The following is a 22376-nucleotide window of genomic DNA, read 5'->3' as shown; positions in this document are numbered from 1 at the left end:
CATGGGAGACAATTTTATCCCACAGGATACTGTTCATTCATATAGGACAAGGTTAAGTCACAAAGGTGCTTTTGCTGTTCCAAAAGTCAAAGGTTTTGGGTTAAAGTCCTTTTTCTTTTCTGGTATTTCCCTATGGAATAAGTTGCCTGCTAGTATAGAACAGACTGAGAAATTACCTGTTTTTAAAATGTTAGTAAAGAATTATTTACTAGACAGTTTAGCATAATTACTTTAATGTGTTTTGATAACTATTTAATGTGTTTTAATAACTATTCTTATGACCTTCAATGTATAAACATTTTAATTTAAGCTCGCATTTTACTTTTTGATATAGTTGTGCAATTTCCATCTAGTCACATAATTCTTTATTTGTTATAGCTGTGTAATTTCCATCTAGTCACATACTTCAATTTCCATCTATTCACATAATTCTGTAAACTCTGTTATGCCTCTCTATGTCATGCCACCAACACAAAGGACCACAATGGAAATAAGAGTTTTCTCTTTTTTGTGTAATCCTTGGTGACGGTGTGCCTGTCATGGCTAATTTTAATTTCATGTATGCATTATGTTATTATGTTGTAATTACTATACATGTTGTTTTTAATTGTCTATGTATGTGCACTCCTTACCGAAATAAATCTATCTATTTAACTCTTATTATGCTGACACGATTGATTCTTCCTTTGCGACCAGTGTAGATCATGATCAGCCTGCACATTCGTGCAGTCTGATCAAGATCTACACTGTTCGCCATTCAGTCAGTATCTTTTTTGTAAGCACCCCTTTTAACAGTTAACGGTACTGTCCGAATTGAAAGATGGACACATTCAGTATAGAAATTTAGCAGGGTAAGGGTTAAAATTGAAACAAATCAAGTATATGGAGTTTCCATAAAAATGTCATAAACTGATATTTAGTATTAAATATTGACATAGAAATGTATTCATTTTGATGAAATATAAGACTGCATGTAAAATACGAAATGTAATTGTGATCGTCATTGAATTTGAAAAAAAAAAAACAACAAAAAACTATAAAATGTTGAGAAAACTTGCAATCATTTCTATGTTCAAGACCGTTAACGAACACAATCTACAAAACGTGACACTACAAATCTTATTTCATTATATTCAGGAAGATAAATATTGTTTAAATAAATGTCGGGTTTTGTGTAAATCTTTTATAGCCTCTGACCAGGAAGTTGATAATTGAGCAAGATGAGAATTCTAACCAGAATCTAGTATATATCAACACTTTTATATGGAGTTAGTAACTGACATAATTAATTAATCAACGGAGGAGAAATAACTTATACTTCAGGTAACTATAAATTACTAAAACTTATTTTACGTTGGTTATAATTTTGAAATGTTGCAAAAACATCCTTTCACTCTTTGGATATTAATTAATCCATACCTCGTTCATGTGTTTGGGAAAGTACAATTGTTGTATGGATAAGGCACGTAGTAATTTCTTAGTTATAATACAAAGTATTCTGAAAAAAAATACCAGTACAATATAATTGAACTACTACCGGTATATACTTACGCATGTCAATTAACTTAGCGGATGCGCACATTTTGCCATGAAAGTAGGCAAATACGATCAACCATACCTTGTTTAATTAAATGAATTTACCACACACTATAAATTGTAGATGAAGGTTATTCACGCCTTGAGATACGACCAAAACCACGGTAGAACCTTCTTTTTGGATAAATCTCAACCTTGGTTTGGATTGGCTTTATCCGCAGCTCGATAGAATCACTTCATGTAGGGTTTGAATTATAGATTTTCTAAATACGTACAGCTCTTTCATATATGTGTAACTTACAATACAAGTATATCATATTATAATGCATTATGTTGATAAGGTACGTGTTTATTAAAACTATGCTTATCAAATACACGCGGGTGTATAGTGCTTTCCAAAGTACTGAAACAGAATGCTTCCGTTTCATTCCCATTCGGCAACAAGGTTTAAATTTTAGTGGAGGCCCGCCCGCTTAAAATTAGCCCAGTAGAGAAAGCGCAGATCTATAAATCACGGGTCGTGAGTTCGATCCTCGGGCGACGCGTATGTTCTCCGTGACGATTTGATAAAATACATTGTGTCTGAAATCATTCGTCCTCCACCTCTGATTCATGCAGGGAAGTTGGCATTATTTGCGGAGAACAGGTTAGTACTAATACAGAATCCAGGAACACTTGTTAGGTTTAACTGGCCACCGTTACATAAATGAAATACTGTTGAAAACGGCACGTCCTCTAAGTATAAAAGATAGCCTAATGACAACAAAATTGAAAAATGAAGATTATCATGTTAGCAAGAAATATCAAATCGGTTGGATCGTGTTTATTCAATTTGACTGTCAATGTGTTACCGGAAACGTCTTTCTTTAACCATTTTGTTAATTTCAGTTTTGCTTTTATCAGATGAATGCCACTGGAACTATCAAACCACAATGAATACCACAAATGTCAATACAGATGGTCGAACAATTATGACGGCATTAACCACGGATCTTCCTGAACATTCAAACAATGGTATCTTTCTTTTGAAGTCATTTTAAAATACAGCCTTCATCAGATCATTTGATAATAATATGGAGTATTCTTTTAAGTCGAACTAATATTGAAAAAGATATAACTGTTTGAAATTTAAGAATATAGCTGGCCATGGGGAGGCAATGTTAGTGATTTTATAACTTCATTATATTCACACACTGCTGTGCGATTCATTTAGCAAATAACCATTTTAATAGTTTATACCTAATGTTTCTTGAGTTAAGATTTCTTTCAGTATTAACTGGAAAACTAAAAAAACATATGTTAAAGACTAAATGCAGTGCAGCTCAAATGCTTATCTAGAAATTAAATAAATCTGTACTGTTATTTTTATAATGACATGGAACCATTTTGATCAAATATTGACATGTTCATGAACTACGTACTTATTTAAAAGCCAATGTTGAAAATAATGAATAAGTCCTAGTAGACATAACTGATAAAAGAATAGTGTTGCCTTTTAAAAAGAAAACATGTTTAACTTTTCATTCGTAGAAGTTGAAGTTATGTCGTTACATTGTCCGACTTTTATCGTAACTGTAGTATGTATGGCAACTCGTATACTAATCACTTCTCCAGTCAGGAGCTGATGCCTATGTTCGTTAGGGAGTCACAGAAATAAGGCGTCATCTGATTCTGCATGAATTGAAAAAGCAACATGATTGTGTATTAATTAAAGGAACAACAAACGTTTATTTGTAAAACCGTCAGAAGTAGAAAACAGATTTTTTTCTGGTTAAAAGTTCTTTCATTTATTTCAGGTGTCAATATCACCCTTGTTGTTATAGTAACTGTTTCCCTAACTATTCTTTCACTAAGTTGCGGAGGCTTTGTCTACTACATTATAAAAAAGTAAGTTATCCCAGTCACAACGTGATCAGCTTATGAAAAACAGTTTATATATTTCGTACAATTGATTTATTGTCAAGGAATAACTCGACAACTCACCTGACATACAAAAACTGAATATTCAAATGCAAATCAATGATAAATTTATTTGTAAAATTTTATCTCTCTAACTATGTTTGAATGTCAACTAGCACTTCTTTCAAACGCAAGTAAAGGAGTGTTGTAGCCTTAAAATAGATAAAGGGATACGTAATCATTTTCAAATTGTGTTTATAAAAATACAGCTCTTTTTCATTTTCATAAAAGGCGAAGAAATATCAAGTTGATCAATTACAAACAAGGAATAGGGAAAGGAGCAGAAAACAGAAGCTTTAGTGGTGACCTTGGAAGGATTTCTGGACTCTCTGCGACTCAAGATACACCAAGCACTAGGGAATCTGGTGCATACAAGTCATACGATGCTATTACTGTTGATCTAAAAGATATAGAGAAACGGCGTGATCTTTCTAAAGAGACATTGGCCAGTGAGCGACAGTCAAAAGAGAGCTCAAAATCTGGAGCTTACATGTCGTTTGACGATTTAGAGCATGTTATTCCAGACATGCGCAACCCAGTTGACGATTTTACAGGTATAACAACTCGTATGAGTAATTACTGTGACTTTATAGTACCAGAAGAGACAGTGAGCGATACAGAGAACAGACACACAGACAGACGATCGTTTCACAATCAACTAAAAGGAAGTCGGCCAAATAGTCGAATAAATGTTGGTAAAACTAAAACGTACAGTTTAGGAAAAAGTAGAGAGTCAGAAATACCTGAACATACTGATCTTGCAATATACAATCCGGCCTTCTCACAGATGGAAAAAACAAAACCTGTAGATAGAACAACTACCTCATCTATCACTGAAAAAACAATATCGACAAATTGATACATATCAAACAAGCGCTGTAACAACCTGCCCCGTGTATCAACTAGCCCCGGTCTCCCCTACTTCCACTTAGATTTTTGTATTTTTTAACAAAATAGTATAAAAGCTATAGGAAAAGGTACACACTTTTCATCTATTTCTTTCCTTGAGCGAGAAAATGAAAATTGAACTAGAAATAAAAACGTTTACATACAAGTATCGAAAATTTGAACAAAAAAGTGGAAGTTCTTCATATAAAGTGCTCGGCTATGTACTAGAAATTGAGCTTTATTCAACAAATTCTTACAGTCCCTGAGTTACCATAGCCCGCCCCAAAACGATTTATCTAAGGTATATTTTGCCGCGTGTTTGCCAATTTTAAAATTAAAATTATGAAGTGAAAAATATGTTCCTGTTGCAACATTACTTTCTCCAAGGATAGAACAATTTCCGAATATTTCCATATACATGTATAACGAAATATTTCGGGAAAAGTTTAGTCTTGCTTAATAAACGCATGATTGTATGCACGTTGCAATTTTAATAATAAAACCGATTTATCAGTAAAAGAGAGATGGAGCTTCATTTCATATTACACGAGGAGCTAGTTTAAAATCGGTATTGTTATATAACTATGAACCTTTAATGTATTTGATAATTATAATATATTTCAATCAACTTTATCTCTGCTAGCAGCACTTTAATACATACGATTAAGGACAATGAAAGAAAGAAAAAAAAACGACAAAAACATAACAAAAGTGTCAAATGCAGAGAAATAGAAAAAGTGGAATAATCTACAGGTCGCCCAACATGTCAAAAATTGAGCCTGATCGTGGGCGTTAATGGTCTAGTGGAATATGTATTCTACCGTCCACTGCTCTTTTACCTTGCTTTCTGTGTAATAAGCAAATAGCAAGCTTAAAACCAGTGTTTGGTGTTGATTAAATGCCGAGGTATGCCATGTATGCCAGGTATATTAAGTTTCGATATGGATTACAGCTACAAGTCATTGAATATTAAATTTATATCCAAATGAGGCTAGATATTCAGAACATATAGAATAGACGGTTGTGGAAGAAAATAATCTAAATCAAAACCACGGCTCCTCTCACAAATAGGTATAACTGTTTCAATTGTTGTGTTTATTAAATTTGCCCTTTGCTTTCTTTGCTTTATTGCCTGCTATATATGCTATTTTCCATCTTTTTTAAAAGTGACTGCGGATAGTGTAGAGAATCAGGTCAAGGCCCAGGTTGCTCAGTTCTGGTTACTAGTATGCTGAACAGTATGTGTAAAACGGGTAGCTGACTAGATTTTACCAAAAACAAAAACAAAACAAAAACTAACATTGGTGGCGCGGATCAAGGCTTGAGATAAGTAACTGTATTAATTGGCATGTTTTGTAAAATCACAAAGGAAATAAGATTTTTAAATATGATTTTTTTTCACAGAAGGCTAAGTCTGATCAACGTTTGTTAGTGTCCACTAGGCTTCGTTTCTTTCGACAAATTTCAAAAAGAAATCATACATCGAATACGTATATACCATACACCACTTTCACATTTATACTTGAACAGAAGTTTTGTCAAAAATGTAAAATGAGCCACACTTTATACAGTTTTGATTCTTTTGATGAAATGACAAAAATTTAGATTTTATAGCGACTTCATAGTTTTGAACGGTAGAGGGTGACCCAAGGTACAACTCACGGGGTAACAGAGTAAAACCAGAACCACCAACCTCTATAAGCAGCTGGTTGGCTACCATATATGGCAAAATACTACAATCTTTGTGGCGTTTAGAATGCACACACGTCAACGACCTTAACCACTTGGCTTAGTGGAATATTTGAATATCGTCTGGTAAATGTTTCAGTGTTGTGACCAACAGATAATAACTAGATAAGTGAAAATAGGTATTAAGTTTGAAAAATCCCATGTAAGCATTTCAGACGAACAACTTGCGGACTACCAAGGGGAACTGGTACAAAAAAACGACCTTTAACTAACAAAGATGAAACAATCAAACCGATCCTGCAATAGTTTCATATTATTGTGTTGGACGACCTGTGGATTTCCACTTTTCTATTTCAGTTGAAACGTATCGCTTTAAATAGTAAATTAAACAATGAATATCATATATGAGGAAGATAAATTTTGTTGACATTGTTTACGGGTATGTTTTAGTGATTGACGTTATTAGCTTTTTATTTGTGGTGTCGTCTGCAGCAACTCATATCCAAGGTAATATTTCATTTTTGGTTTAAAATGAAGTTATCAATATTTGTTTAATTGTTAACATACGAGTTTAAGTAAACTTACCTGTAGATGTTAACAAACCATTTAGGTAGCAGGGTACACTTTCGAATTTTGGCCCCCGTCAATATTTGTTATAAAGAGAACATCGTGATTTGGGATGTCTGTAAATTAAGGTGAGAGATAATGATTATTAATTCTTTAGAAAATTTATACAGCCGATACATGTAAAATTCTGATGTCAGTTGGAAAACTAACTGCTGGTAGCTTTGTATGATCAATGAGACACCATTTCGCGGAAAAATTCAATTCACGGAAGGGTTCTGTGCTTCTTCATTGATACTCAGGAACATTTTCGTTATTTTCCGAAAAAACGAGCTGGATGGGCCCCCATTCCGTTTATGTCCTGACGTTCAGTAAGGACTATTAAATTAAGAAATGCAATAAAACTGGACAGTGTTCTTGCAGCGGGATCATTGTAGACTGTTCAAAAGGTGCAAAATTGATGATTTTGGCACGCTATTTTTTATGGATGATGTAAACCTTTCGCTTTGATAACTTTCTTTATTCTTGTATGAGAATTCTGATCTTGCCATTAATTAAAAGCACAAAACATGCACACAATTTATAAAATAGCCACCCAAATTTTGCTCATAGGGGAAGTGCAATATTGCGACACGCTACATGTAAGACCGTCCGTGCCCAAATTTTTCGCATCTAAGTGTACCTTGCTACCTTAAATATTTCAAAAACCTAGTCATTCCCGAAACCGTGAGTAATGGGTTTCCCAATCCTCTACGCAGTGGTCTCCCCCTAACAGTTAACCACAACATTTTAGCGTATGACCTTCGTGAGTGGTTAGGTCGCTGAACTCAAATCACTTGTCAATCACAGTTGTGGGTTCGAACCCTCGCTTTGAGTGTAGAATTATGTCATGTGAAAAAGTCATCCAGCTAACTTATGGAAAGTCGGCGGTTCCCAGGTGCCCGCCCGAGTCTGAAATAAAGCCCAGCAGGTCACCTAGGTTCCTTCATAATTATATCATTAAGAGCTGGACAGTCAACATACCACTTACAAATGTGTCGGTGTAAAGTTATACCTTGCAAAAAAACCCAACAAAAAACAAAAACAACAACAACAAAAAACAATACATTATAGCAGATGTTGATACATCTATATTTTCAAGTAATAAATGTATTGGTATATGGAAAAGGAAGCACTACGTATTAAGTCAATATCGGCCGAATAGAGTTTTAAATGGCATGACATCGCATTATATCGGTCCGATATTGCTTGCGACGTCTGGTATCGTCTGTCAACAGATATGGAACAGTAGATATTTTAATACTTCAGGGTCCTGTGACCTACTTTACTCAGTGAGACTTTAAGCTTAACAGGGTTATAGGCTATTTGAAACAATTCTTTATCTAGTTTGATCTTGAAACTTTTGATTTAGCCCAGCCTCACCTACTTTATAAATTTATATAAGCAGTAATTCTTGTTAAATCACTAGAAACAGCTGATTTCCTGGTTTTGCAGACATGCTGTTGTTGTTGTAATTGCAATGCATTGTAGGTAGTTGCTTAGCAACTGCTGCCTGGAGACTGTAGAAAGAAATATCATTTAACTTTAAAGCAAAAATGCTTCCATGAAACTGACCTAAAAGGAAACTTGAGGTTATAATCATTTAGATTATTCATTTTTCTTTCTTTTCATACCAATATTTATTATGATCTTTTATGTTTTAATAGAAATATTGGCGTTTGTTTCTTATAACAGTCTACAGTTCACAGCTTCCACAACTCCACAATATTTTGTGTGAAGCTGGGTTCACATTTATTTATGTGGAGTTCACATATCCTCGCATTTTTTAGTGTGCGCTTCCACACTTATTTCTGTGAAGTCTGGGAGGTTTAAATACTCCACTCTGCCTGTTTTCAGGGTTCACAATCTTAAATCTCCGGCCTTGAGCGGCTGCTATACTTAATAATTCTAAAGAAATATTTATAAATAAAGAAGCTTAACAAATTTTATACAAAGATTGTCTCACTTGGTGTGTTTTTATTGCTGCTGTATTTTAACTTTTGATAAGCATTTTAAACTCTTAGCTGAATATAACTGCTATTTTTCATTGGATCTAAATTAATTTTAACTGTTGCTCATTTGCGTATTTGAAGCTTACTGACAATTATCAAAATTCACCAGAGGTTGGGTTCAACTGTTATCATTAATGCATATTAGTTGCTATATTATCACACTATTCTTGAGAACTGTGAAATGTTTACAGATTTATTGTGTGAATTTCTGAATGATGTGTGTTGCTGAACATGAACTGTTTCTGTGGAAACTCTTAGTTTAATAAACTATAGTTTAACTGATAAAGGAGTTCCTCTAGTTGAGTACAATAAAACCTGCCAGCCTTAGTTACCTCCTGTCGTTTAACATATTATAAAAGTATAGTAGTACCCCAAAGGCTTACTTCAGCCATAGTGTAACACTTTCAAAAGCTGCCGCTATTAGCCAATCGCTTTCTACAGAATTGGCGTAATCATAGAAATATATTTCAAACCAATTGAAGTTTCCTTAAAAACTACATCGGCTATAGCGTAACAATATTGCTCGGAATTACCAAACGTTTGTGGGTTATAGTCTAACGAGCTTCGACCACACATATAAGGTATATTGATATGCAGTTCAATCGACTCTCAAACAGCAAAATACTATAAATATGTCATGATATTTCTTATTTTCTGAAGTTTGTGCCAGCCAGTGTGCCAGCGCATGCGTTGGCGGATGTGACGTATTGACACGAGCTTGTTACAACTGCACGAGCAACAGATACGATCAATTCTGCGATGGCGTTTGCAGCGAATTCTGTAACTACTCGTGCGATAGGTAAATTACATATTCTGTGATTTAAATGTCTTGTATCAACGATATTGACGGTGGTTAAATTGTCAAAACTCTGTATAATTTAAAAGTTTTATATTGTTTGCTTTTAATGATCCCAACCAGGCTACTTAGCCAAATAATACAATTATGACATTTTCATCGATATTTCAAACGTTTAGAACTGAAATAAGGAAGAAGGAAAAGTAATTTATATTAGATTTTATGTAGAGTTTATTATTGACCATCGTCTTAATTGCAATAGAATTATAATATAAAGTAAAGTATGAGTTTTGTCTTTCAAAGTTTTATGATATGCGTATAATAACACTAATAATAGTAACAACTCAGGAAAACAATAATAGCGTGAATAATAAAAAAATATCTGTTTCTCCTGTATGTACATACATTGAAGTTTCACGTGCACCCAGCAGTCTGTTTAATATGTGACCTATATTCAACAACAGATCTCATTCAATAATACGAAGATGGGATTATTTTCAAACATCATTTCCGGGCCTTTTTGTGCATGCATTTTGCCATCAAATACCGTAAAGCCTAGACGATTACCATGATGTTTTTTCATGTTTCTATGTTCAAAACACCTTAATGTCTTTCATAGTACCGAATAAACCATTAATTTGCTTGCTTGCACATTAAGTTTAAGGGTTCTTATCACAGATTTTAACAACATCAAAAACAGCAGTCTTTAAGGGTCGTAAACTGAGCAACGCCCTTTCACCCTGAGCACTGGCTTAAATTGAACTGTTGACAAGTACGGGGTGTCATTTTACAAGCAACACACGGCTCTTAACGACTGATTTCGTGAAGATTATTCAAATGTAGTACATCCCTAAAAGCCGGTCAAATAAATCAGTAATATACTCGATTTGATTGAGTCTGCTCATGGGAGGAAATGAAATGTGACACATCTTTAACACCTCCTGCATTGTGTTATGAGGAACACTTAGAAAGCACGGGGCGACTTCTTACTGCCACAACACGGCTATTAAAAATAGATGTAATGAACAAACTCAATCAAGTATTCTATCATTTTGCTATGTCGCCTTCTATGCTTCAGATGGTTCTTATAATACTATTTTTTAACTTAATTACGAGGTCAATATGCGAACCTTATGATGTTTTATAGCTTTGATTTATTTGTTATTGCACAATCCTTGGATACAACATGCAAACCGTTTTCTTATACATGAAAAAGTAAATTCCAGTTAAGGTGTTTTTTCCAACAGATGTTTTGTGCAAGTACATGTAATGTTCTGCATATATCTAATAACAAAGCGTTCCATTCACCGGAGGAAATCTGTTGGACATGCTTGATTAGGGTTAATTTATGGAAAGAGTTACTAGTACTTTTTTGTTATCAACAGGTACACAGGAAATTGTGACTCATGTAAAACAGGCAGATATGCATCTTGGTGTTTTGAGTCTTGCAGCGAGGGCTGCAGTTCAGGGTGCGACATGGAAACCGGAAACTGCGCTCTGTGTAAGACCGGCTGGTATGGTGTTTGGTGTAATGTGCGCTGTCCTGACGGATGCAATGGCGAATGCAACAGAATAACCGGCAATTGTTTACGCTGTAAATACGGACTCTACGGACGCCATTGCAATGTAGCTTGTCTTGAAACAGATTACTCACAGGGATGTGACCAATACTATGGCACATGTGTAGTTTGTCCGGCTGGTTTTTATGGCAACGCATGTGATATCAAATGTAGCACCAATTGTAAGCAGTCAAAGTGTGATTCCTCGAACGGTAATTGCATTGATTGTAAGCAAGGGTATTTTGGATCAAACTGTAAACAATCCTGTTCAGAACATTGCAACGGAACCTGCAACTTTCATACCGGAAGTTGTTTTTCATGTAAGAATGGGTATTATGGTGAGCACTGTGCTTCATCTTGTCCAAAGCATTGCAATGGTCCATGCAGCAAGAATGGGACATGTGTCACGTGTGTGAATGGCTACTACGGTGAAGGATGTCAGTATACTTGTTCACATCATTGCCTCACATCATGTCAACAACACACAGGACAATGTTACGTCTGCGAAGATGGTTACTGGGATTCATTTTGCAACAAAACGTGCGGAAGCAATTGTGTCGGACCATGTCACAAGAACACCAGCCTCTGTATCACATGTGTACCAGGATGGTACGGGCGTTTCTGTGAAAATCTATGCCCGAACACGTGTGAGAATACTTCTTGCTTACCAACTGGAACTTGTTTATGATGTAGAAACGGGTTCTATGGACAACGTTGCGAAATGAGGTGTCATAATTGTAAAGGTGATATATGCAGACAGCTAGATGGTATTTGTTTATTTGGTTGTGTAAATGGTTCCGAATGTGAAGATGGATTTTCCACCACATTAAAAAGATCAAGCATTGTAACCACAAAATTTGACATCATTTCCTCTACGTTCTTTCCTACCAAGTTCACTACAAACGACCAAACATTTACAACTAAGACGACTACAGAAGTTTCAGTAAAATCAGAAGATGGTAATAATTTATCTAGTATTTGTTTTTGTAGCTCTCATTTAAAACTATTTCTGAAACTGACAAAGTAGTAGTTGGTAACATTAAAATACGTTCAGTGTTGTGTAAACCAATTTGTTCGAAATAAAGAATTAACTTTTGAAAAGCCAGCAAGATCTATGTAACTTGCAACAGCAGATTCTAATGACACATGATAAGAATTCATTTTAATGTAACTGTATTTATCACATGTACTCCTTTACTTCAGCAATAAAAAGCATACGGCCGAAGTCACGTTTTTATATTCGGTATAATATTGTTTTACTTAATGTAAAATTAATTATATGTGAAATCAGACAGGATGAGACAGACGTATGACCTGATAAAATAATGATAATCAGCGGCAACGTGGTATAATCATTGTTTCTGTGTGTCATTTATTAACATGGTTCTGTTGTGAAAATAGTACATCATTTTTAGCTAAATTCATGAACTGGTTTCGTTTTAGGTGACGGAAGAACGTTGATTGTAATAATCATAATCGTAGTAGTGGCGATTCTTGTATTGTGCTTCGGTATTGTAATATACTGTATTCGTCAGAAGTAAGTCAATTTCTAATCACTTGCTTTTCTTTGAGGCTATTGAAACAGGACCACATATTAGAATTGCACCTGGTATTGCAGGTTGTGACGCTGTCAGTCGCACTGTCACCTGTTAATCCGGGTACTGGTACACTAGGATTGCTACATAGTTGCTCAATTTGATGTTACATTTGCAAAAAAACATTCAGACAAAACTAGAACTGATTTCATAATATTCTTGCTTTTCACGATGTATATTACTTTTCTCGGGATTGCTAAAAGGCCCGATACAATGCATTCTTTGTTTACCCGGAGTGAAGATAAAGTCTCCATCAAAAAGCTAAAACACTAATGATTAAAACAAATAAACTATGCATCCCTTGAAGTATATATCTTTCGAATTGAAAGTGCCAGTTAGTATATTTATTTTTCTTCATCACAAATTTCAAAACGGTCCGTTTTTCTTTTCATATTCAAATATCACGAACCATCGTCTAAAGTTGCGTTGTAAATCAACACTTAAAATGCCGTATCTCGACTATATAGATTGTTATTATTAAATTTGAAAGACTGATTTCTTAATCTCTGTGGACATAGCATTTTCTTTTATTTCTAATGTTCACGAATCATGCAACAATTATAATAAGAAATATGAGTTTATTTAGCTTTGTTAAACATATTTTCTTTTTTTCACGTAGAAAAATGCGTCCTAAATCTGACGATGGAACAGCAGAACAACATGAATACACAAATGTGTATGCGGAGATAGACAATGTAGGACCGTCGCATGAATATGAAGGCCTTGAAACTGAATACGACGATATAGAAACTATTTTGGAAAATATGCATCCTACTGGACCCCTGTACCAAGTGAATGAGACGGAAAGAGCATCCGCGAGTGAAATCAACAACGAACCAGTTGGAAGTTATGAACAGCCTCAAGATCAGAATTGTAACGATAACACAGAGGTTAAAATTCCCTTGGAGAACGTTGAAAATTCTGAATCACAAACAAATGTTCCCGCGGTCACAGAGGAAACAGGTCTAGCTACAAATGGAAATCCGTCTTACATTGCTGAATACAATACTAGCGGCACCTCATCTAGTTCTGGGTATACTCGAGCGTTTTCTGCCGCCTCCCTACCTCAGACAGATACAGACGTTGAAATATCTGACTATGTTAACAGAAAATCATTTTCTCACCAAAGAACAGGAAGACAGTCCGATGTGGAGAGTGAAAGTTACTGTGTTGTCGAAAAACCAACACATCCGGCTACGAAAGGGAATACAGAAATAGAGAGAGGGTCGCAGTACTCCGCTTACGCTGATGGCAATTGATCCTGATATTGTCCACACATAGCCTGGTAATTGATCCTGATATTGTCCACACATAGCCTGGTAATTGATCCTGATATTGTCCACACATAGCCTGGTAATTGATCCTGATATTGTCCACACATAGCCTGGTTATATTACTTTAGATAATTGTCAAAACCTTACACTTATTCCAGCATAAGGTTAATTTGATGATTTATAATCTTTAGTCACTTATACAATACAGGAGAAAAACGTCCTCAAAAGAAATCTTGAGTCAAACTTTAAAAATCGGATAGTACTCGTATTTAGATTTTAATTAAACAAAGTATTGCAAATTTATCTAAACTAAAATCAGTATGATATCATTTCTTTATTCACATGCATGCATTACATGCATTACATAATAAAGCAGTTCAAGAAGCCTTTTTATATAAAAAATTGCCGTAACTGTTTATGAATTTCAAGCAAATATTTAAGCACCCCACCCACCTGCAGTAACATTGTGATTACATTTTTGTTTTACGAATCCCCTAAAATGACTGCTTCTTGTTTCTGACTGAGTAACACATGCCGCTTTTAACTCCAATACCGACAAGTTTGTTTAAATATGAGGGCTGTTAAAAAATAGCGTAGACTTTTGCTGTCAATGGCCGTCTATTGCAATGTGAGATATATGATTGTAATTCTCAATCTTTGTGCAATTTTGTCATATATTTATGATGCAGTTTTGCTTATAGGCGAAGTTCGTAGAAGGTTTTAATAACCATAGCTACGCATAACCGGCGAAGTCGCTTTTTCGTGTGTAGGCGACATGCACCGAAAGTATGGCGTCAGTCGGACGTGGGTAGCTGAATGTAAACAATATCTAAACTATGTGAACCTTTTTGTTATAACACAAGTAATGTCGACACCGCAACAATGTTCACATCTGTGTCGTGGTCTTTAGGTGGTATAGACAATCAGCAAATGACACAGAATTGCTAGAAGTATGAATATGTAAGTTTCGTTAGAAATTCTATGTTATGAATCTGAATCTTGACACTCATGTTCTGAATTTTTACACCCCAAAACTTTTTGACAAAGATGGTAAAATACTAAACTTAGTCTACCAGTACTTGCTAGAAATGTTAAAATACCCTTTTTCTCCGATATTTAAGGCAAACATTAATCCATTAGTATAATATACATTTCCTTACATACTACGTAATCCACACCAACATGTTTATGTCCCATAAGGTTAAAATCATCAGCCTAACAAGAGATTGGTGAATTGTCAATCACATGTCTTAAAATGATAAGTATGTTCTAAATATTTTGCTGAACAAATTTTGCAACATATGCGTATCACTCTGGACTTTCTAATAGTATACATGTTACCAGGGTATGAGAGAAGAGAAGCAAAGCTCGCTTCTAATGGTGAGCGCCAAGCAAGACACCGACGACTCCAGCTCTTGAAGCCGGCGCTTCAGATCGCTTCACAGCAGTTTAATCTTTAGCCTGCAAAATTTCTAAAATGGACTAGTCCATCATTCAATTTTGGCAAAACCATTTTTTTTGAATTTCAGCCCACAAGGGGCCCATTTATTATCCCCGTCCATGATGTGATGGGGTCGGGGATCCATCCCGCATCACATCTTACAGACATAATATAACCATAGATATAAGTTAAACAAATTTCAGAGCATAGTATATACTTAGTGTAGTAACATTGTTATCAAACTATTCAATACCTAGTTCACAATGATTCATAAATCAGTTTAACAACTACAATACCTAGTTCACATAGGTTAATCAATATATTTAATGCCTTGTTCAAAAGGATTAATCTTACAAAATAGTTCTAAAAATGTTCAATCCTAGAAACAGGGGATTTTTTAATAGAGAGAGAGGTATTATCAAGCAGCTTATTTATCTTTCATAAAACAGACCAAAATGTATGTCAATGTGTAATTTTAAACCAGTCTTATTATTTCTCTTAGTCTATAAGTCTCTCATTAGAGAACAAGAGGTCCCAAACAGAGAGAGAAAAGGAAAAAAGGGCCTCTGCCAAGAAAAAAGAAAGAAAAAAAGTACAAAAGGCCTAAGTGTGAACCAAACTGTCTTACTTCCTTATTCAGTGTCTACAGGGTTCCAAGAAAAGAAAAAAAGGTTTAAAAGTAGGTATCTCAAGCAACTATATAGTCATTGCATGTAGATTCGAGGATTTTAGGAGACAGTTTAAAAATAAGAGACAAAGTGGAAGTCGGACCCCTGTTTATACTTATACATATATATATATATATATATATAATATATTGTATAAAATTGATGATTTTCCAAGAAAAGACACTCTGCCTGTGGACTGTCCAGAGGGTTACTTATACACACAAAAGACAAAACAAAACACAAAACTCAACTAAGTGTCAGCAAGAGAAAAATCCAAAACTATTTGCCTGTAACAGTTGCTCAAAGATATCATTTTTCTTTTATTATCAATGTAAATCAAACCCATAACCTCTTTAAACTGAAATTATAAAGGATTGCCATCGGTGCAGAGCCAGGCCGTTCTGCGCCGCAGTGCAGCCTGATCAGGATCTGCACCTCGGGCTGCTAAAATTGCATTTTTATCGTGATGGTCCGTAGATTTTGACATGAACTGCTCTAAAAATCAAGGATGGACCGACCTAATCTAACTTCAGCATGGTAATTGGAGGTTAAACAAAATCAATGTTTAACTGTTGCTGAAAGATAAATTTTACTTATAATACAGTATGTTTATTCTATTAATTTTTTTAATTTTCCCCAGTCTGTTTGAAATTTTGTCAAGTTAAGTACTTGAGAGGCTGTATATTTTTCGGTCTGGTAAAACAAAAGTATTTGTCTTTTGAACACTTCTAATTATGGTATTTGACCCTTAACTCTATTATAGTGTAAAAACTGCTTGGCTGAAAGAAGTAACATATTCATTATTCTGTCATATTTGTCACTGCCAAATAATATATCTGAGGCACTCAATTCTACTATGTTTGTATTACAACTACTATTTATATATGTCAATAAATGTAACCAGAATTTTTTGATTACATCACATTTCCAAAAAAGATGAATTAAAGTTTCTTGCTCGTTTCTACAGGAGCTACATGTCTCATCCTGAGAAATGTTCATTTTTTCAATAGATGGTTTGTAGCTAATATCCTATGATTAATTCTATACTGCAGCCAGTGAAGTTTAGGGTCTTTGGTAATCCTGAAAACTCTGTCATATTTTATTTCATCAAGCACAATACCTATATTGTTATAAAAATCATCTTTCCATTTTTGCAGTGATTTTGGAAACTCCTCTTTTGATCTAAAATATTTGTAAATATTTTTACATCCTTTACTGTCTTTTGTAATAATTGACAGACAGGTAGGCATGACTGGATTGCAAGTTTTTCGTATATTATGAACACCCTTACTTTCCAAAAAATGTCTAATTGATGCGATAAGGCCATTATACTCAAGACAGTTTGTTCTAGCATTAAAAGTATTGCAAAATTCTCTATATGTGTAAAACTCATCTTGTGCATTAAGTAGATCACCTATAAAAATAACTCCAGCTGTCTGCTATTTTTTATAAAAAATACTAGAGCCTCCAACCCTTATATCTGGATTGTTCCATAAATTTATTAAGGCGTATGCTTTTCCAGTGGTAGGGATTACCTTACACGAGAGAATGTGATAACTATGTATCACATCTCTCCAAAAAGGGTTTAAATCTTGGTGTAAAAGTCTTTTGGTAAAATCTGTTCCATTTATATAAATATATTTTAAAGCAGGACAAATAAATTCTACTAAATTACTAAATTTATTATTCATTGTTAGAAGTCTTCTAACCCATGTTGCTTTTAAACTATGCATGAAACTTTTCAGGTCAATCATTTTGAGTCCTCCAAATCTATATTCTTGAGAAATTATGTTTCTTTTAACTTTATCATTGCCATTATTCCGTAAAAATTTATAAAACATATTTTGTAAAAGAGTAATTTTTTCTTGTGAGGGGTTTGGAATCCCTAATATCAAATGGTTAAGTTTTGCTTAGGCTAGGCTCTAAATAACTACTAGTTTACCCATAGGTGAGATAACACTTTTTGACCAGCTTGACAGTTTTGATTTCTTCAATTTTTCCATTCTAGTTTAAGTTAACTATCTCATTAAGATTTATGGAAAATTTTACGCCCAGTAATGTGAACTCATTACTTCCCCAAGAGAGATTGAACTCAGGGCACATTACCAGTTGACTGTTTCTCCGAGAACCAAACCATATGACTTTTGTTCTATCAGTATTAATATTAAGGCCTGATATCTTTCCATAGAATTTTAAAACTAACATTGTATTAAAAAGGGACTCTTTAGATCCATTAAGTGTAAGACTTGTATCATCTGCATATTGTGAAATTAAATTTTCTGAACCATTAATTTTTATTCCTTTTATTTTTGGATTATTCCTTATAAGGATAGCTAAAATTTCTGCACATAGAATGAAAAGATATATAATACCATTTATTAATCGAAGGAGTGTTCATTGAAAATTTACTGACTGAATAACAAACAGTGTAGACCATGATCAGTCTGCACGGACGTGCAGGCTGATCTTGGTCTGTACTGGTCGCAAAGGCAGAATCACTTGACGCCAGCAGGCTAAAGGTTAACGCGGTGGTTTCGCGGTAGTCAGAAAACCACCAATATTTCAGGTTCCTTACTATCGTTTACATGTTCTACGAAGATTTCAATCATGAATCAAATGTTGAGTACGAATGACCTCAAACATTTTGTCTGCATCCAATCGCCCAAACCAACGACCTACTGATTGAAAATCTCGCATTTTTTTAGCTAACCGAACATGCGTAGCCTGAATCTCACCGAGTTCATTTCTACTTTAGTTCTTCTAAAATACATTATTGAAATATATTGAAAGCAAACTGTCTTTAATCGAGCGTGCTTCTTACCAGCAGCCTACATGTTGAGTTCTAGACTAAGAGCTACCAACACGAGAATACCAAGGTCTTATAAATTCAGAAATGTCACTAGCAGTATTGTTTTATTTCCCGACTTTATACCATAACATTTGAAATCACGGTGGTGAAAATTAGAAATAAAGATGGTGAAAACTGGTAACTACGATATTAAAAGAGAAAATCGCGAAACAATCAGTACGATGATAATTTCACAATTTCATCATTATGGTTTCCTTTTCCTTTTCTCATCATTTTAGTTACGAATTTTATCGTTGTAGTTTCTTCTGTTGTTTTCCTGTTGTAAATGTCATTCGCATATATTTCTTCAAAAACATGTATGTACACACAGTATTGCAGAGGGTTCACACCTCTTTAACCTGTACCCTGCTAAATTTCTAAAATGGACTGGCCCATCATTCAGTTTGGACAGTACCACTTATTATTCAAAAGGGGGTTCACTGAAAATTTACTGACTGAATAGCAAAAAGTGCAGACCATGATCAGCCTGCAAGGCAAAATCAGTTGCCACCAGCAGGCTAAAGATTAAAAGTCGTTTCAATGCTTGGCGCTTCATTTGCACGATTGTGAGTAGGACCTACTTACCTTTTCAGAATGCTATGGTTGCATGCAGTGCAAATAATAATATTAAATTTACCCAGATGTTGGTCTATAGATACAACTATGCATCACATTTTACCTCGATTAAATACACAAGCACAAGGAAATAAAGCCAAAACAGTGACTGTGAAGTTTGAACTGTGATGTATGTGCTATGATCTATGAACTGTGAAGTATGGAGTGTAAATTGTGAAGTTTGAACTGAGATGTATGTGCTAGGATCTATGAAATGTGAAGTATGAAGTATACATTGTGAAGTTTGAACTGTGATGCATGTGCTATGATCTATGAACTGTGAAGTATGGCGTGTACATTGTGAAGTTTGAACTGTGATGTATGTGCTATGACCTATGAACTGTGGAGTATGAAAGGTGGAATTAGTTAGAAAGCCGAGGACGACAACACTCTGGTGCATTTATCAGAGTTGTGTCCTTTTATGTGCCTAGATTATAAGCATTTTTTGGTTATTTTTTTGTTTAGGTCAACTTTTTTAATACTATAGCTTTGAAACGATGTACATTTGTAAATCATCTATAGGTGAGTAAAGTTATCAAGAACTGTAACCCGTTCATCCATTACGTAAGGATTATGGCCCGCTTTTTGTAAATAGGAAATGAAATGGTTTGTGGTTTCAAAAACCAGACTTTTGTAAGATTTCCACGTGTCTTATTTTTTTCTTTTATTTTTAAAGACGTTTGTGGTAATTTTTATATGCATCATTCTGTGCATTCGGTAATATGTTAAGGAAAATCCGTACAAAAGAATGTTTATCAAATTAAATTTGGTACCAAATAAAGATAAAAGGATACCATTGTGTTTCATGTGGCCTCCGTGGCCGAGAGGTTAAGGTCGCTGACATTGAATCACTTGCCCTTCACAAATGTGGGTTCAAGCCTCATTTGGGGCGTTGAATTCTCCATGTGAGGAAGCCATCCAGCTGGCTTACGGAAGGTCAGTGGTTCTACCCAAGTGCTCGGCCGTGATGAAATAATGCACGGAGGGGCACCTGGGTCTTCATCCACCATCAAAGCTGTAAAGTCGCCATATGATGTATACAACTGTGTCTGTGCGACACTAAATCCCCAACCCAAAAAGCTATTGTGTTGCGTACCAAATAAATATATACATAAAGACAAATTAATGATATTTTTTATGAAGTTGCCATGTTGTCTTGAATATGTCATCATTATAATTCTGAAGTTATCGTTTATTTGAAAATATTATCAAACTACAAAATGTAATATGAATATTTATATAATCAAACTACAAATGTCATATATATTTATATTTTTAAACGTAAGGTGAGATAAACAGGTTATTTTTGAGTTTGTGTAGAAAACGTACTCAAATGAAATATTTAAATTGATCTTATTGACAATCTTTAAATGGCATGTATTCTTACAATTGATTGAAAAATCTACAGTATAGTTTCAACATGTTATCTACAGCCATGTTTTATTTACTTAATGCATAGTACCTATACTATCTGAAGAAAAGGTTTTGGGAAGGGCCGTTTACAGATGTTGCAAGAACTTGTGGCCCGACCCATTTTTGGCTGTACATGTACACTTATTGATATATGTTATTATAAATGTGAATAATAATAAGTAATAAAATACGATTAAACTAAGAAAAGGTAGCGATATAAATGTAAATCAAAAAATATTTTCAATGCATTATAAAACTGCGCGCAGTCTTTTAGTTCCAGACAGTACCGTGTCATCTTTTGCCAAACATATTTCACAAAATATAATATGTCTTTCTAATCAGTACAAGTGTTGGTTATTTCTTTGTTGTTTATTTTTGTCAAATTATGTTTATTACTTACTAACATAGTTTACTTACTCAAATTCTGACTTTTATTGCATTTGTTATTTTTACAATGCCAGTATTTCGAAATTAAAATTAAAACCAGTACTAGTATTTCTTGTTGTGTATTCAATTTTTCCTCATTTTTTATTACCTTCAAAGAGATATTTACTTGTACTTGTACACGATATTTGCCGCTAATCTTTGATCTTTGAGTGTCACATGATACTTTTCTTCATTCTTAGTAAGAGCTGATTGAAAACATTTGCCAGTATAACGACTAACACACTCGTAGGTTAAGCAAATTATTTATCAATGAACTGTTTGATCACTTGAGATATTTCCTGTAGGGAAATTAAATTACTCCATTGTTCTGACTGATCGTGACCCCATCCTTTCAACATAGATTATTGCATTTCTCTTCCAAATAAGGATGAAAACCTTAAAACGGATGGTACATTTATTCAACCTGGCCTTTTCGATTAAGCTTAAACAGGTGCTATAAGTAATAAATGATTATATTTGCAAATAACATGCTTGACCTAGTTGGGTCAAAATGAATTTACTACGACATTTAAGGTATAGGAGATGCTGGTCAAATCAACTCTGTCTATAAAAATTAAAAATCAGTATTGAAAGCTAAAACGTGATAATAATGGTTATATGTATTGAACGAATTTAATTGAACAGATAAAATGCTCTGCAGAGTCTCGCATTTCATTATTTCAGCCAACTCGTTTAATACATGCAAATTCAATATGAAAAGAAAGAAAATCTGTTTAAAAGTTTTGTTGTTCGTTTAGCATGAGCTCCGAAAAACGAATACATGTAACTCTATTTGCATTAGCTCTCCATTGTAAGCAAATGTTTTTTGTTTCATAAATTACACATATTTTGTCAGCTTCCCCGTTCAGCACTAGAATTAGCTTTCTGGTTTACCACTACAATCAGGAATTCATCATGTATCAACTATGTCTATCAGGGAAGTACAAACAGAACGTTCTGTTTAAAATCATGAAATGAGCTGCGCCATGAGAAAACCAACATAGTGCATTTGCGACCAGCATGGATCCAGACCAGCCTGCGCGCAGTCTGGTCA

General features: G+C 34.4%; 1 protein-coding gene across 5 annotated transcripts; it reads left to right on the top strand.

Moving 5' to 3' along the window:
• Positions 1 to 899: 899 nt before the first annotated feature.
• LOC123529014 (uncharacterized) lies at positions 900 to 21385 on the top strand. 5 transcript variants are annotated; one of them, XR_008366849.1, is made up of 9 exons: positions 909 to 1323; positions 1661 to 1776; positions 2440 to 2550; positions 3333 to 3423; positions 3727 to 6579; positions 9348 to 9486; positions 10869 to 12001; positions 12486 to 12579; positions 13257 to 21385. XR_008366849.1 is itself a non-coding variant. In XM_053522197.1 (8 exons), exons 6-8 carry the CDS (start codon positions 11764 to 11766, stop codon positions 13894 to 13896), a joined length of 972 nt encoding a protein of 323 aa, XP_053378172.1. In that variant the 5' UTR covers positions 900 to 1323; positions 2425 to 2550; positions 3333 to 3423; positions 3727 to 6579; positions 9348 to 9486; positions 10869 to 11763; the 3' UTR covers positions 13897 to 21385. The 5 variants fall into 5 exon arrangements, 1 of the variants encoding a protein (XP_053378172.1); XR_008366848.1 differs by having other exon boundaries at positions 912 to 1323; positions 2425 to 2550; XM_053522197.1 differs by lacking the exon at positions 1661 to 1776 and having other exon boundaries at positions 900 to 1323; positions 2425 to 2550.
• Positions 21386 to 22376: the final 991 nt, after the last annotated feature.

This window comes from Mercenaria mercenaria, chromosome 13 (genome assembly GCF_021730395.1).
Source record: "Mercenaria mercenaria strain notata chromosome 13, MADL_Memer_1, whole genome shotgun sequence".
NCBI classification, from domain to species: Eukaryota; Metazoa; Mollusca; class Bivalvia; order Venerida; family Veneridae; genus Mercenaria; species Mercenaria mercenaria.
The sequence above is the reverse complement of the archived record's forward strand: the minus strand, read 5'-3'. Positions and strand labels throughout refer to the sequence as shown.